General features: G+C 36.9%; 1 protein-coding gene across 1 annotated transcript in view; it reads right to left on the bottom strand.

Annotated features, from left to right (window-relative positions):
* Window positions 1–13,806, bottom strand: part of EED (embryonic ectoderm development) — a 58,388-nt gene that overhangs the window by 26,419 nt on the left and 18,163 nt on the right. Inside the window, exons 4-6 of the mRNA XM_007946267.2 lie at window positions 6,500–6,565; window positions 5,397–5,522; window positions 4,642–4,723 (exon numbers count right to left, since the gene is read on the bottom strand). Coding sequence (XP_007944458.1) covers window positions 4,642–4,723; window positions 5,397–5,522; window positions 6,500–6,565 — 274 coding nt within the window. The remainder of the gene's footprint in view (window positions 1–4,641; window positions 4,724–5,396; window positions 5,523–6,499; window positions 6,566–13,806) is intronic.

Genomic DNA, 13,806 nt, shown 5'->3' with positions numbered 1-13,806 from the left:
GCCGTCGAGTCGGCCCCGACTCATAGCGACCCCTCCTTGGGTTTCCGAGGCAGTATCACTACGGAAGTAGGATTGCCCAACCTTCCTTCCGAGGAGGGGCTGGTGGGTAGAAGTAGATAATCCAATCTTCTTTCCAAGGAATGGCTGGTGGGTTTGAATTGCCAGCCTTCTGGTTAGCAGTCAAATGCCTTAGGCCCTATGCCCCAGAACTCCCTAAACTTTCAATCAGATCACAATAAAAAAAAAAGGAAGATCTGTCCTAAAGTACAATGTTGTGACAGGATAATATCCATATGCCTACAAGAAGACTAGTTAATACAACTATTATTCAAACTTATGCACCAATCACTAATGCCAAAGACAAAGAAACTAAAGATTTTAATCAACTTCTGCAGTCTGAAATTGATCAAACATATAGTCAAGATGCATTGATAATTACTGGTGATTGCAATGTGAAAGCTGGAAACAAAGGAGCACTGATAGTTGGAAAATATGGGCTTGGTGATAGAAAAGATGCCAGAGATCACATGACAGAATTTTGCAAGACCAGTGACTAAGATCAAAAATGATGGCAGAAGAAACTCTGAAACCTGCTCTTAAAGAGTAACTAAACGGAAGAAGTGAAGCAAAAGAGCGGAACTGAAGATTTCAAAAGGTGGCTCAAGAAGACAAAGTAAAGTATTATAATGAAATGTGCAAAGACCTGGAGTTAGAAAACCAAACGGCATTTCTCAAGCTGAAAGAACTGAAGAAAAAGACTGTAGCCTTGAGTTGCAATACTGAAGGATTCTATGGACTAAACATTGAATGATATAGAAAGCATGGAGAGAAGATGGAAGGAATACAGTTATGCGTCAAAAGAACTGGCCGACATTCAACCATTTCAGGAAGTAACATATTAAGAAATGATGGGATTGAAGGAAGAAGTACAAGATACATCGAAGGCAAGACTCCAAGAATTGATGGAATACCCACTGAGGTGTTTCAACAAATGGGTGCAATATTGGAAGCACTCACTTGTTCACGCCACGGAATTTGGAAAATAGCTACCTAGCCAACCTACTTAAAAACCAAAAAACCCAACTCACTGCTGATGAGTCAGATCTGACTTACAGCGACCCCTCCCTGGGCTCCCGAGGCTGTATCACTACGGAAGTGGATGGCCCAACCTTCCTTCTGAGGAGTGGCTGGTGGGTTTGAACTGCCAGCCTTCTGATCAGCAGTCAAATGCCTTAAGCACTAAGCCACCAGAGCTCCCAACCTACTTAAAGAGATCCATTTTGTGCCCATTCCAAAAAAGGTGATCCACAAGAATGTGGAAATCATCAAACAATATCATTGATATCATAGGTAAGTAAAACTTGGCTGAAAATAATTAAAAAATGGTTGTAGCAGTATACTAATAGGGAACTGCCAGAAATTCAAGTCTGATTCAGAAGAGGACATGGAATGTGGGGTATCACTGCTGATGTCAGAAGGATCTTGGCTGAAAGCAAAGAATACCAGAAAGATGTTAACCTGTGTTTTATTGACAATGCAAAGGCATTTGACTGTGTGGATCATAACAAATTATGGATAACACTGAGAAGAATGGGAATTGCAGAACATGTACACAGACTAAGAGGGAGCTGTTTGTAAGAACAAGGGGCTACTATGTGGTTTAAATTCAAGAAAGGTGTGTGTCATGGTTTCACCATGCTTAATTCAATCTGTACGCTGAGCAAATAAAGCAAGAAGGTAGACTATAAGAACATGTATCACCACTGGAAGAAGACTCATTAACAACCTGTGATGACACAACCTTGTTTGCTGAAAGTGAAAAAGACTATACCTCAGTATGGATGACACCTCAAAATAATACAAAAACCTCACAATTGGACCAATTAGCTATAGCATGATAAATGAAGAACAAAGTTGTCAAGGACTGTATTTTTTACTTGGATCCACAACTACCATGGAAGCAGCAGTCAAGAAATAAGACGTCATATGGCACTGGGCAAATATGCTGCAAAAACCTCTTTAAGGTGTTAAAAAGCAACAATGTCACTTTGAGGACTAAGGTACACCTTTCCCAAGCCAAGGTATTTACAGCTGCCCCATATGAATGAGGAAGCTGGACAATTAATAAGAATTAGTGCCTTTGAAGTATGGGTTTGGGAAAGAATACTGAATATACCATGGACTTTCAAAAGAGTGAACAAATCTGTCTTAGGAGACATACAAAAGCATCCTTAGAAGCAAGGATGGTGAGACTTTATTTTTCACATATTTTGGACATGGTATCAGGAAGCAACAGCCCTACAGAACGACATTAGACGGTCAGCAAGAAAAAGGAAGACCCTCAATAAGATGGATTAACACAGTGGCTACAACATTGGGCTAAAGTATAGCAACAATTGTGAGGATGGCGCAGGAGCAGGCAGTGTTGCTTTCTGTTGTACAAAAAGTTGCTGAGTTGGAACTGACTTGAGGGCACCTGACAACATGGCATGTTTAACTTTTTATTATAGTCATCTTAATAGGTATGAAGTGCGATCCCAAAGTGGTTTTAATTTGCATTTTCCTAATGATCTTTGTTTGAGCATCTTTTCATGTGCTCATTGGCCATTTTTATATCTTATTTGGAAAAATGTATATTCAGAACCATTTCCCTATTTTTTAATTGTTATGTGTCTTTTTTACTGTTCAGATATGTTGTTATGTGTTGTCGAGTCAGACCTGACGCACAGCGACCCCTCCTTGGGTTTCTGAGACGGTATCACTATGGAAGTAGATTGCTCTACCTTCCTTCGAGGAGTAGCTGGTGGGTTGAACCGCCAGCCTTCTGGTTAGCAGTCAAGTAAGTGCCTTAGGCATGCTACTAGAGCACCTCTGTTGAGATGTAAGTGTACTTTATTCACTCTGGATACAAGTTCCTTATTAGATACATGACACATAAATATTTTCTCTTATTCTGTAAGTTGTCTTTTCATTTTTTTAATGGTATCGTTTGAAAAACTGTTATTCTGAAGGAAGTTTCTCTGCAAAGATGATATACAGCCTTGGACCGTGAAAGCCTGAGTCGGTGGAATAAAGTTCTCTGTAGTGCCAATGTAAAGAAAGTGAGGTGGGGATAGTAACCAACTAAGATGAAGATGCTCCTCAGGGAGTTTCAAAACCAGGTTTGAACTAATTGGCAAGAAGATTTTAGGCCACTTTAAGGCATTCCACTCCACCAAGTTTACTGAGTGCAGCTATATTTAACATATGATAGACAGTCAAACTCTGGTGGCATAGTGCCTAAGGGGTCTGACTGCTAACTAGAAGCATGGCAGTTCAAACCCACCAGCCACTCCTTGGAAGGAAGATTGAGCAATCTATTTCTGTAGTGATACTGCCTCGAAAGCCCAAGGAGGGGGTCACTATGAGTTGGATTCGACTTGAGGGCAATGAGAGGAGACAGTCAAAAGTTGGTGTGGGGATGAATGAGCATGACAAAAGTGCTCAAGTTTTCTCCAGAAACAAGAAAGAACATAAACTCTTACTGGCACACAGAGTTAAGAATAAAGTTGAAAGTTGTGGTATTAAGAACAAGTGAGGCAATATGGACTATGTGAATTGCAGACAAGTATCTGAGCCCAGCTTAAGCTACCAAAAGAAAATGTATTGGAGGTCTGTTTAGAAGTGGTAAGTTTCAAACTTTAGCCTTGGTAGTTAAAGAAAAGTTGACAATGAAGCATTTTCACACAAAAGGTTTTAATTTGAGGACCTTTAAATCTGTAGTTGGGGAAAAGGGGCTGTAGGTTTTACAAGCCTATGAAAAGAATAAACTCGATTGTAATAATAAAGTAGAAACATAAACAGAAAAGGGCATTAAGAACAGAACAAATGAGAACCATCCAACTAATTCTCAAGTGCTCAAAAATGATTAAAAATGATTAGAATTGGATGAATCCTGAATAAACTTACAGTGCCAATATAGGCATAAAAACCAATTAAATGCTTTGTCTTCAGAAGTTTGAGAAATATTTCAGAGTTGTACTGGAGAACTTACCATTTCAAGGAATTCTATACAAAATTCCTTATAAAACAAAAATCTTTTTTAATATAGTAAAGCAACAGATTTTTCAGATGCATTTTTTATTAAATGACGAAGAGAGTAAATGCACCTTGGAAGATAATTTGCAAAACTACCTTAAAAAAGTTTAATACAATATGTAAATAAGAGGTAACAGTAACACATCTAATCCTAAGTAACAAATTTTACTTTTTACTTACCTCCAATGTTAACATTGTATTTTATGGTCCATGTCACTATTAATAAGGAGCTCTGGTAGCACAGTGCCTAAGGCATTTGACTGCTAACCAGGTCAGAGGTTCAAACCTACCAGTTGCTCAGTGGAAGGAAGATGAAGAGATATATTTCTGTAAAGATTTACCTTCTCAGAAACCCAATGGAGGTTGCTATGAGAGTTAGAATCAACTCGATGGCAATGAGTTAGGTTTTACTTTAAGAGTTGCTAACAATTAATTGGGAGATCTCAGCCTGAGATTTTTTTCAAATAAAATTTACTGTTATAAAAATTTAAAGTTTTTCTTTCTTTAGGACACTGTTTGTCCTTCTCAAATAAATAGGATTAAAAAAATATTTGTTCATCTTACCTTTACTGACTGACAGGAGTAGATTTGGATCTCTTGGGTGGAATTTCAGCTCATTGATAGCATTTCCATGGCCAACATAGTGCTACAACAAATTTTAAACATTTCAATTTTCATCTGAAAAAATCAATGAATTCCCTTTTATAAGTCTTAAGAGAAAAGAAAAATGGTTTCCCTTAGGTAGTGGTTCTCAACCTTGGGCACACATTAAAATTGTCCAACAAAGAAAAAAGAGATGTTCAAGTTCCACACCTGCACATATTCTGATCTGATTACTTTAGCTGAGGCACAGGTAGTGGTAGCTTTAAAGCAACCCCAGATGATTCTAATGTGCTACCAGAGTTAATAAAGGTCATTTTAAGGTAATTTCTAAAACTTTATAACAACTTTCTAACTTCCTAGGCTTTACCTTTCGATTTATAACAAAGTGCTTTTGATTGTACAACCCCTGTTTGGATGCCTTGGAAATGGATTCATACTACTATTGCTCATTTAGAGCTTCTCATTTTGTTTATTTATAATTCAGCAAGGCTGGAGCAGAAAAGTGATTCAAAAAGAAAACATTGCAAATGATAATATTTCTCAAAAAAAGTCTAAAAAAAATTGTTTAAAGCAGGCAACAAGCAATGTACAAATCAAATCACGAATTTTACAGACACAAATTTTATTGATTTAAATTCAACATGACAGGTTTTCACAGTTATACATTCAACAATGGATCTACAATTTGACACTCCCCCCCCAAAAAAAAACCTCACCTTTATGCACTGCATTGTTATAGGATTAATTATCCTAATTATGCCTCTAGATCCAGCCACAGCCAACAGAGGATGGCTTGTATTGCTATCATATGTCCATGCACAAGTATAAAAGTTTTCATCAGCCTAAGAAACGTCATGGTTAAGAAATCATTGTTTTTGAAAAATACACCAATAATGATTATAATATAGCACAAAAACCTCCAAAGAACTGCTCAAGTTCTGAATATAAAAGTTCTCACTTTATTTTATACATCAAGATTTATACAATACTGATATTAAGTCTAAAAATCTATACCAAACAAACAAACAAAACTATAGTTGTGGCTTAATTTTGATTACTATTTAGCCGTCTATACTACTCAACTTTGTCTTACAAGTACAAAAGCAGGCACAAACACTATGTTAAATGAATGAACATGGCTGTGTTCTGGTTAACACTTTATTTACAAATACAGGCTGTAAAGTTTGTTGAAACCTACTCTACCCCAATACTTCTGACGACACATCTCTAAGTAAAGATGGTTCAGTTTTCTACCCTTTCCTTCACAATATGGCTACAGGTCACTTTTTCCCATACCATCTGGAGAAGACCGAATACTCTTATTTGCTGGGTTTTTTGATTGCATCTGGAAGAAACATTTTATCACAAAGGTTTTATTTAATGCTCTGTCTAATCCTCTGGCCTTTTTCTTTTTCTTTATAAACTAATGTTTTGCAATATTTTATTTCCTAAACTACATGTTTATTCCATTTCCTCCCATTCTCCCTTCACCATTCCTGACCAATTAAATATTGTTAATCAAATATTTAGCATTACTAGCAGTCACAACTTCTGATCAACCTAAGTTCATCATACAATTCAAGGCAAAGACAAAGAAATAGGAAGTTTTAGCGAGCCATTGCTAGTATTTTCTACTACTGGATTTCTAATGTTCATTTCCAACTACTCCAAAATGGATTTCTACAGAACAGAAAACTTAGTGACAAAGTAGCACTGGTTAAAGCTAAGAAGGACAATATAACTTGAGGGAATGAATCATCAGTGCAGTTATTCAAAGTCAATCTCTTAACTCAATATTAAAACCCCAAAAAAAAGATACATCAGCATCCACATAAGATTGCAACAACCGGATTTCTCCTTGTGAGTGACATTCATATAAGGTAACCTAATAAAAACAAAACAAAAAAATGTAAATTTTGACCCAAATATAGAAACACACTCTTAAGCTTTTGAACATATTTTAGTTACAAATATATTTTAAATAGATGACAGAAATTTCCTTAAAATAGCTTTTAAACTTAAGTGAATAGCCTAATACCATTATAAAAAATGAAAAGACATGTGAATACTGATATTACATACATTAAATCAGTAAGAGAATGTCATGAATAATTTTAAGCCAATAAATTTGACTAAATAAATAAATTCCTTGAAGAACACAATAAAAACTGACCCAAGGAGATTTAGAAAACCTGAAAGGGCCTGTTTCTACTAAAGAATCAGTCTATTATTAAAAACTTAACATCTTTTAAAATATTGCTAAAATCTTGTTGCAGAGGATCAAGGAAAGGTTTACATATGGAGGGAAACTTTCTTTGTTGGTTGCCAGGGATGGGAGGGGATGGGAAGGAATACTGAAAAAAAAAAAAAAAAAAAAAAAAAAAAAAAGCAATGACGTATGTCACTTTAGTTTTGTGTATTTCACTGTACATAAATTATATTTCAATAAAATGCATTAAAATTGTCAAAATCAATTTGCTAGTATTTAGTTTAGAACTTCTACATCTATATTCATGAGTGAGATGGAACTATAATTTTCCTTTCTTATAATGTTCTTTGACGGCTAACCAGAAGTTCAAACCCACCAGCCACTCCTCAGAAAGAAGACTGGGCAATCCGCTTCCGTAGTGAGACTGCCTCAGAAACCCAAAGAGGGGTCACTATGAGTTGGATTAGACTCGAGAGCAGTGAGTTCATTTTTTTTTTTTTGGTTTATAATGTGCTTATTAGGTTTTAGTGTCAAGTTTACGCTGAACTATTAAAACTGGTTGGGAAATGTTGTGCTTTGTACTACTACTCAAATATTCCTCTTTCCTCTAAAAAGATTCTACATCCCTAGAGCTCTGGTAGCATAGTGGCTAAGACACTTGCCTGCTAACCAGACAGCTGGCGGTTCAAACCCACCAGCCACTCCTCGGAAGGAAGGTTGGGCAATCCTACTTCCGTAGTGATACTGCCTCGGAAACCCAAGGAGGGGTCGCTATGAGTCGGGTTTGACTCGACGGCACATAACAACAACAACAACTTGTTACCATGTGATTCATGGTGATGCCTGTCAAGGAAGTATATACATATCCTTGCCCTACTGATTGGGATTTGGCCATGTGACTTGCTTTGGCTAATGACATGTGAATGGATACATCATTATTTGATAAGAAACATTAAGATCCATCATGTCATTTTGCCATATCTCTTACTCTTTATCCTGATGTGAGAACAGCCAAGTCCCAAATAGGAGCTGCTCCTCCAGCCTGGGTCCTGAACAAAGAGGGCACATGAATGAGAGCCTGGAACAGAGCTGTAGGTAATCCACAGCTGACATGAAAAATGAGAAAGAAATTTCTGTTGTTCTGAGCCACTGAGATTTGGGGACTGTTTTCACAGCACAATATAGAAAACACTGACTGATATAGAAATTTACTAATAATGAAATGTATTTTCATAAACACAGCTCACTGAATATTTCTCATAAATGGTGATCCTTCTCATTTGCCAATAATTATATATACTTATATATAAGTGGGTGATACACACACACACACAAGCATTTAGGAGCTCTGGTGGTGTAGTGCCTAACACATTTGACTGTTAACCATATATAATTATATATATTCTACAAATTTTATAATACTAATATTTAATAAATTTCTTTACATGTTTCTTATAGCTTATGTTAGCAATAACCTGTTATTAAAATTTAATGAAAGTATTTATGAATGTTATAAAACTCCTGTAAATTATCTATTACTATCTATTCATAAAGCAATTTCCTCTACAGTAATATTCTAAAAAAAATATTACTTATATGGCTCCTAAATGGTTATAACTTAAGAGATATATTTTTACTTTTCTTTCTTTCAAAGAAATCTTAACAGTAGAATTTTCTACAATTTTATTAATTATGTAACATTTTTTAATGTCATTTAAAAATAGTTATCTGACAGGAGGGATTCTTTAAATTAGAAAGTCTGAAAGACTGCAGTACAATTACTAGAGCACAAATTATACTAATTCCAGTAGTAACAAGGCCAAGTCAGTGAAGTGTTATCTTAGGTTTATAACGATGTCTTAAAACCATTAAAGGTAGATTCAAATTAATTACTGGTAACAGACGATGTTCCCAATCAGGAAAAATAACTTCAATCTTTGCTTGAAACTAGATCACTTTTTCTATGAATTAGTGTTTTCTAAGCATTTAGGAACTAAATAATTTATAAGCAGTCTACGAATCACGATCTCTGTTTGGCTGAACACCAAAAAAGGCAATTATCCCATGTTATTAACTTCAGTGGTATTTTAATATTTCAGAAATTCAATGGCCTTATCAAATAATCAAAGCACTAAAGCTGTAAATATAATTAAAACTTCCTGAAAGAGTGTCTAGGAAGAAAGTACCTAAAACTAATTTCCTTTTTTGAAAACAGAAATAGGCTACAGCTCAGAATGGAACAATGTGTATTTATGAGTGTCAACTGTAAGAAGGGAAGGAAAAAACCTTGCAAATATGCTGACATTTAAAAATACACAAATGAAAACTCCTTCATTAACAGAACAAAAGAATAAGAAACAGAAAATACAGAAACAAGTATTATGCATTAAAAACTATGTCTTTCTATTTCTCTAACAATCTTAGAAATTACTAAAGACTTATAAAATTTTACCTAATTAAAATATAATTCATGGAACATCTCTCAGATTCACCCCTTACTCCTGTCCCTTGGGCAGAGGATATAACAAGTAATTTGTATTTGTTGTCAACTCATACCCAATTAGTCTATTAGTTAAAAATCACCAGAATGTTAGCTAATAAAGACTTAAAAGTTTGTCCTGAAGCAATTTTAATAGAAAGCTCTTGAAGACTCCCTGGAAAGCACTAGAGAATCTTCCTGTTCACCACTGATTTTGAAGTGCATGTATGAAATAAATAAATAATTTCAACCCAACAGTAGGATTTTAACAACAGAATTTTATATATTTACTTATATATAAAAATAAGAAACAGAAAATACAGAAAACAAGTATTATGCATTAAAAACTGTCTTTCTATTTCTCTAACAATCTTAGAAACTACTGAAGACTTATAAAATTTACCTAATTAAAATATAACTAATGGAACATCTCTCAGATTCACCCCTTACTCCTGTCCCTTGGGCAGAGGATTTAGCAAGTGATTTGTATAAATCTCTGGTTTAACGAGAAAGGCAAATAATGGGTTTAAGTTAAAGACATGCCAGCATGGTTCAAAGATATGTTTCAATATATTTCTGTTTTCCTTTAGAAAAAATCAACCTTCATTACATATGGAAGGAAATTTTCTTGGCTAATTAATTACCAGGAGTGGGAGAGAGGGGAGGGAACAATGATAGAGAGGAGGAGATAAGTATTGATTTGGGTGAAGGGAAGGGCAATGGACCAAATGTGAATGATCAACATGGTGGCACTGAGGAAGAGGAAGACACACACAGGTGTACAGAAGGTACAGACAACAAAGATGAACACTTCTGCACATACAGAGCTGCACTGTCAATGATGGCAAACAATGATCTATGAGTGGATAGAGGGATGGACAGGCTGAACAATTAGGTATGTGTGTGTAGGGGAGCACGACACAGCAGAGCAGCAGCCAGGGATCCAGGTAAGAAGAGCGACCCAGGCCCCACCCCAACCAGCCAAGAGAACAGGGAAAAGAGAAACCAGAAGGGACAACAGAACAGTCCAGCAGCCAGGGATCCAGGCAAGGGGAGCGACCCAGGTCCCACCCCCACAAGCCAGGAAAGCAGGGGTAAGAGAAGCCAGAGGGGACAACACAGCAGAGCAGCAGCAAGGCATCCAGGTAAGGGAAGCGACCCAGGCCCTACTCCTACTAGTCAGGAAAGCAGGGAAAAGAGAAGCCAGAGGGGATGACAGAGCAGAGCAGCAGCCAGGGATCCAGGTAAAGGGAGGGACCTAGGCCCAATCCCCATCAGCCAGGAAAGTGGGGGGGTAAGGAGAAGCTAGGGAGACCACAGAGCAGAGCAGTGTAAAGGACCCAGGTAAGGGGAGGGCAGAGAGGTTTCGAACAGCTAAGTGAGACAAACTTGTCTGTCAGTTTGTTGTACTACTGTGGCTTACAGGATGCTGTGAGGCTTGAGGCTGTCTCACTGGTGTTTCAAGTGCCAGCAGGGTTGCACATAGTGCACAGGTTTCAATGCAGCTTACAGACTGAGACAGACTAGAAAGAAGGAAGAGGCCATCCACTTCTCAAAGAATTGGCCAGGGAAGACCTTATGAATAGCAGAGAAACACTGTCTGATAAATTACTGTGCAACTTTACAAATAGTCCAGTATCCAATAAAGTGCAGGAGAACAACCCCTTAGGTCAGAAGGCTTTCAAAATACGACTAGGAAAGAGCTACATGATCAAAGCAGGACCAATCTTACTGATATGGATAAAGTAAAGCTTTCAAGACCTCCATTTGCTGATGTGGCACAACTCAAATTGAGGAGAAATAGCTGCAAATATCCATTAATAATAGGAACATGGAATGTATGGAGTATGAATCTAGGAAAATTGGAAGTTGTCAAAAATGAAATGGAATACATAAAGATTAATATCCTAAGCATTAGTGGGCTGAAATGGACTGGTTTTGGCCATTCTGAATCAGATAACCATATGATCTACTATGCCGGGAATGACAATTTGAAGAGGAATGGCATGGCATTCATCATTACAAAGGATGTTTCAGGATCTACCCTGAAGTACAATGCTGTCAGTGATAGGATAATATCCATAAGCCTACAGAAGACCAGTTAATATGACCATTATTCTAATTTATGCACCAACCACAAAAGCCAAAGATGAAGAAATTGAAGATTTTTATCAATGTCTGCTGTCTGAAAATGAACAAATGTGTAATCAAGATGTGTTAATTATCACTGGTGACTGGAATGCAAAAGTTAGAAATAAAGAAGATTCACCGGTAATTGACAAATTTGGCTTGGTGACAGAAATAATGCTGGAGATTGCATGATATAATTTTACAAAACCAATGACTTATTCATTGCAAATACATTTTTCCAACAACACAGATGGCAGCTATACACATGGATTTCACCAGACGGAGTATACAGGAATCAGACTGACTACATCTGTGGCAACTGGTGATGGAAAAGCTCAGTATCTTCAGCCAAAACAAGGCCAGGAGCTGACTATGGAGCAGACCATCAACTGCTCATATGCAAGTTCAACCTGAACTTGGAAGACAATTAAAACAAGTCCACGAGAGCCAAAATATGACCTTGAATACATCCCTCCTGAATTGATAGACCATCTAAAGAACAGATTTGATGGACTGAACACTAATGACTGAAAACCAGAAGAATTGTAGGATGACATCAAGAACATCATCCATGAAGAAATCAAGAGGTCTTTAAAAAGATAGGAAAAGAAGAAAAGACCGAAATGGATGTCAGATGAGACTCTGAACCATGCCCTTGAGCAGAGAGTAGCTAAAGCAAATGGAAGAAATGAAAAGATAAAAGAGTTGAACAGAAAATTTCAAAGAGCAGTTTGAGCAGACAAAGCCAATTACTATAATGAAATGTGCAAAGACCTGGAGTTAGACAACCAAAAGGGAAGAAGATGTCTAGCATTTTTCAAGCTGAAAGAACTGAGGAAAAAATTTAAGCTTTGAGTTGCAATACTGAAAGATTCTATGGGCAAAATAATGAATGATGCAGGAAACATCAAAAGAAGATGGAAGGAATATACAGAGTCACTGTACCAAAAAGAACTGGTCAATCTTCATCCATTCCTGGAGCTGGCATATGTTCTTTAAGGAAGAAGTTGAAGCTGCACTGAAGGAATTGATGAAGAACAAGGGTCCAGGAATTGATGGAATACCTATCAAGATGTTTCAACAAACAGATGACCCACTGGAGGCACTCTCTCGGTTATGCCAAGAGATTTGGAAGACAGCTACCTGGCCAAGTGACTAGAAGATCCATATCTGTGCCCACTTCAAAGAGAGGTGATCCTACAGAATGTGGAAATTATCCAACAATATCATTAATATCACATTCAAGTAAAATCTTACTAAAGATAATTCAAAAATGGTTGCAGCAGTATATTGAGAGAGAACTTCCAGAGGTTTAAGCTGGATCTAGAAGAGGACATGAAACAAGGGATATCATTGCTGATGTCAGATGGATCTTGACTCAAAGCAGAGAATACCAGAAAGATGTTTACTTATGTTTTATTGACTATACAAAAGCATTCGATTGTGTGGATCATAACAAATTGTGGGTAACACTGAGAAGAATGGGAATTCCAGAACACTTAATTGTACTCATGAGGAACCTGTACAAAGACCGAGAGGCTGTCGTTCGAACAGAACAAAGGATACTGCATGGTTTAAAATCGAGAAGGGTGTGCATCAGAGTTGTATCCTTTTACCATACTTATTAATCTATATGCTGAGCAAATCCGAGAAGCTGGACTATATGAAGAACATGGCATCAGAACTGGAGGAAGGCTCATTAACAACCTGTGATATGCTAATGACACAACTTTGCTTGCTGAAAGTGAGGATGACTTGAAGCATTCACTGATAAAGATTGAAGACTATAGGCTGCAGTATGGATAACATCTCAATATAAAGAAAACAAAAATTCTCCTAAGTGGACCTCTAAGCAGCATAACGATGAATGAAGAAAAGAATGAAGTTGTCAAAGACTTCACATTGCTTAGTTCTACAATCAACACCAATGGAAGCAGCAGTGAGGACATCAGACAATGTATAGCACTGGGCAAGTCAGTTGCAAAGGACCTCTTTCAAGTGTTGAGGCTCAAAGATCTCTCCTTGAGGACTAAGGTGCTCCTGACACAAGCCACGATATTTTCTTTTTTAAATGCATTTTATTGAAATTTAATTTATGTACAGTGAAATACATAAAAGTGACATGGATCAATGCACTTTTTTTTGCAGTGTTCCTTCCCCCCCCCTCCCACCCCTGGAAACCAACAAAGAAAGTTCCCCTCCATATATAAACCTTTCCTTGACCCTCTACAACAACAAACTAATACTGTATTTGTCCTTCTGTGATTGACTTATTTCACTCAGCATAATGTCCTCCAAGTTCATCCAT

The sequence above is a fragment of the Orycteropus afer genome, unplaced genomic scaffold (assembly GCF_000298275.1).
Source record: "Orycteropus afer afer isolate SDZICR_OR568_19922 unplaced genomic scaffold, OryAfe1.0 scaffold00154, whole genome shotgun sequence".
NCBI lineage: Eukaryota > Metazoa > Chordata > Mammalia > Tubulidentata > Orycteropodidae > Orycteropus > Orycteropus afer.
Note: the sequence above shows the minus strand (reverse complement) of the source record. Positions and strands in the feature narration are given on the sequence as shown.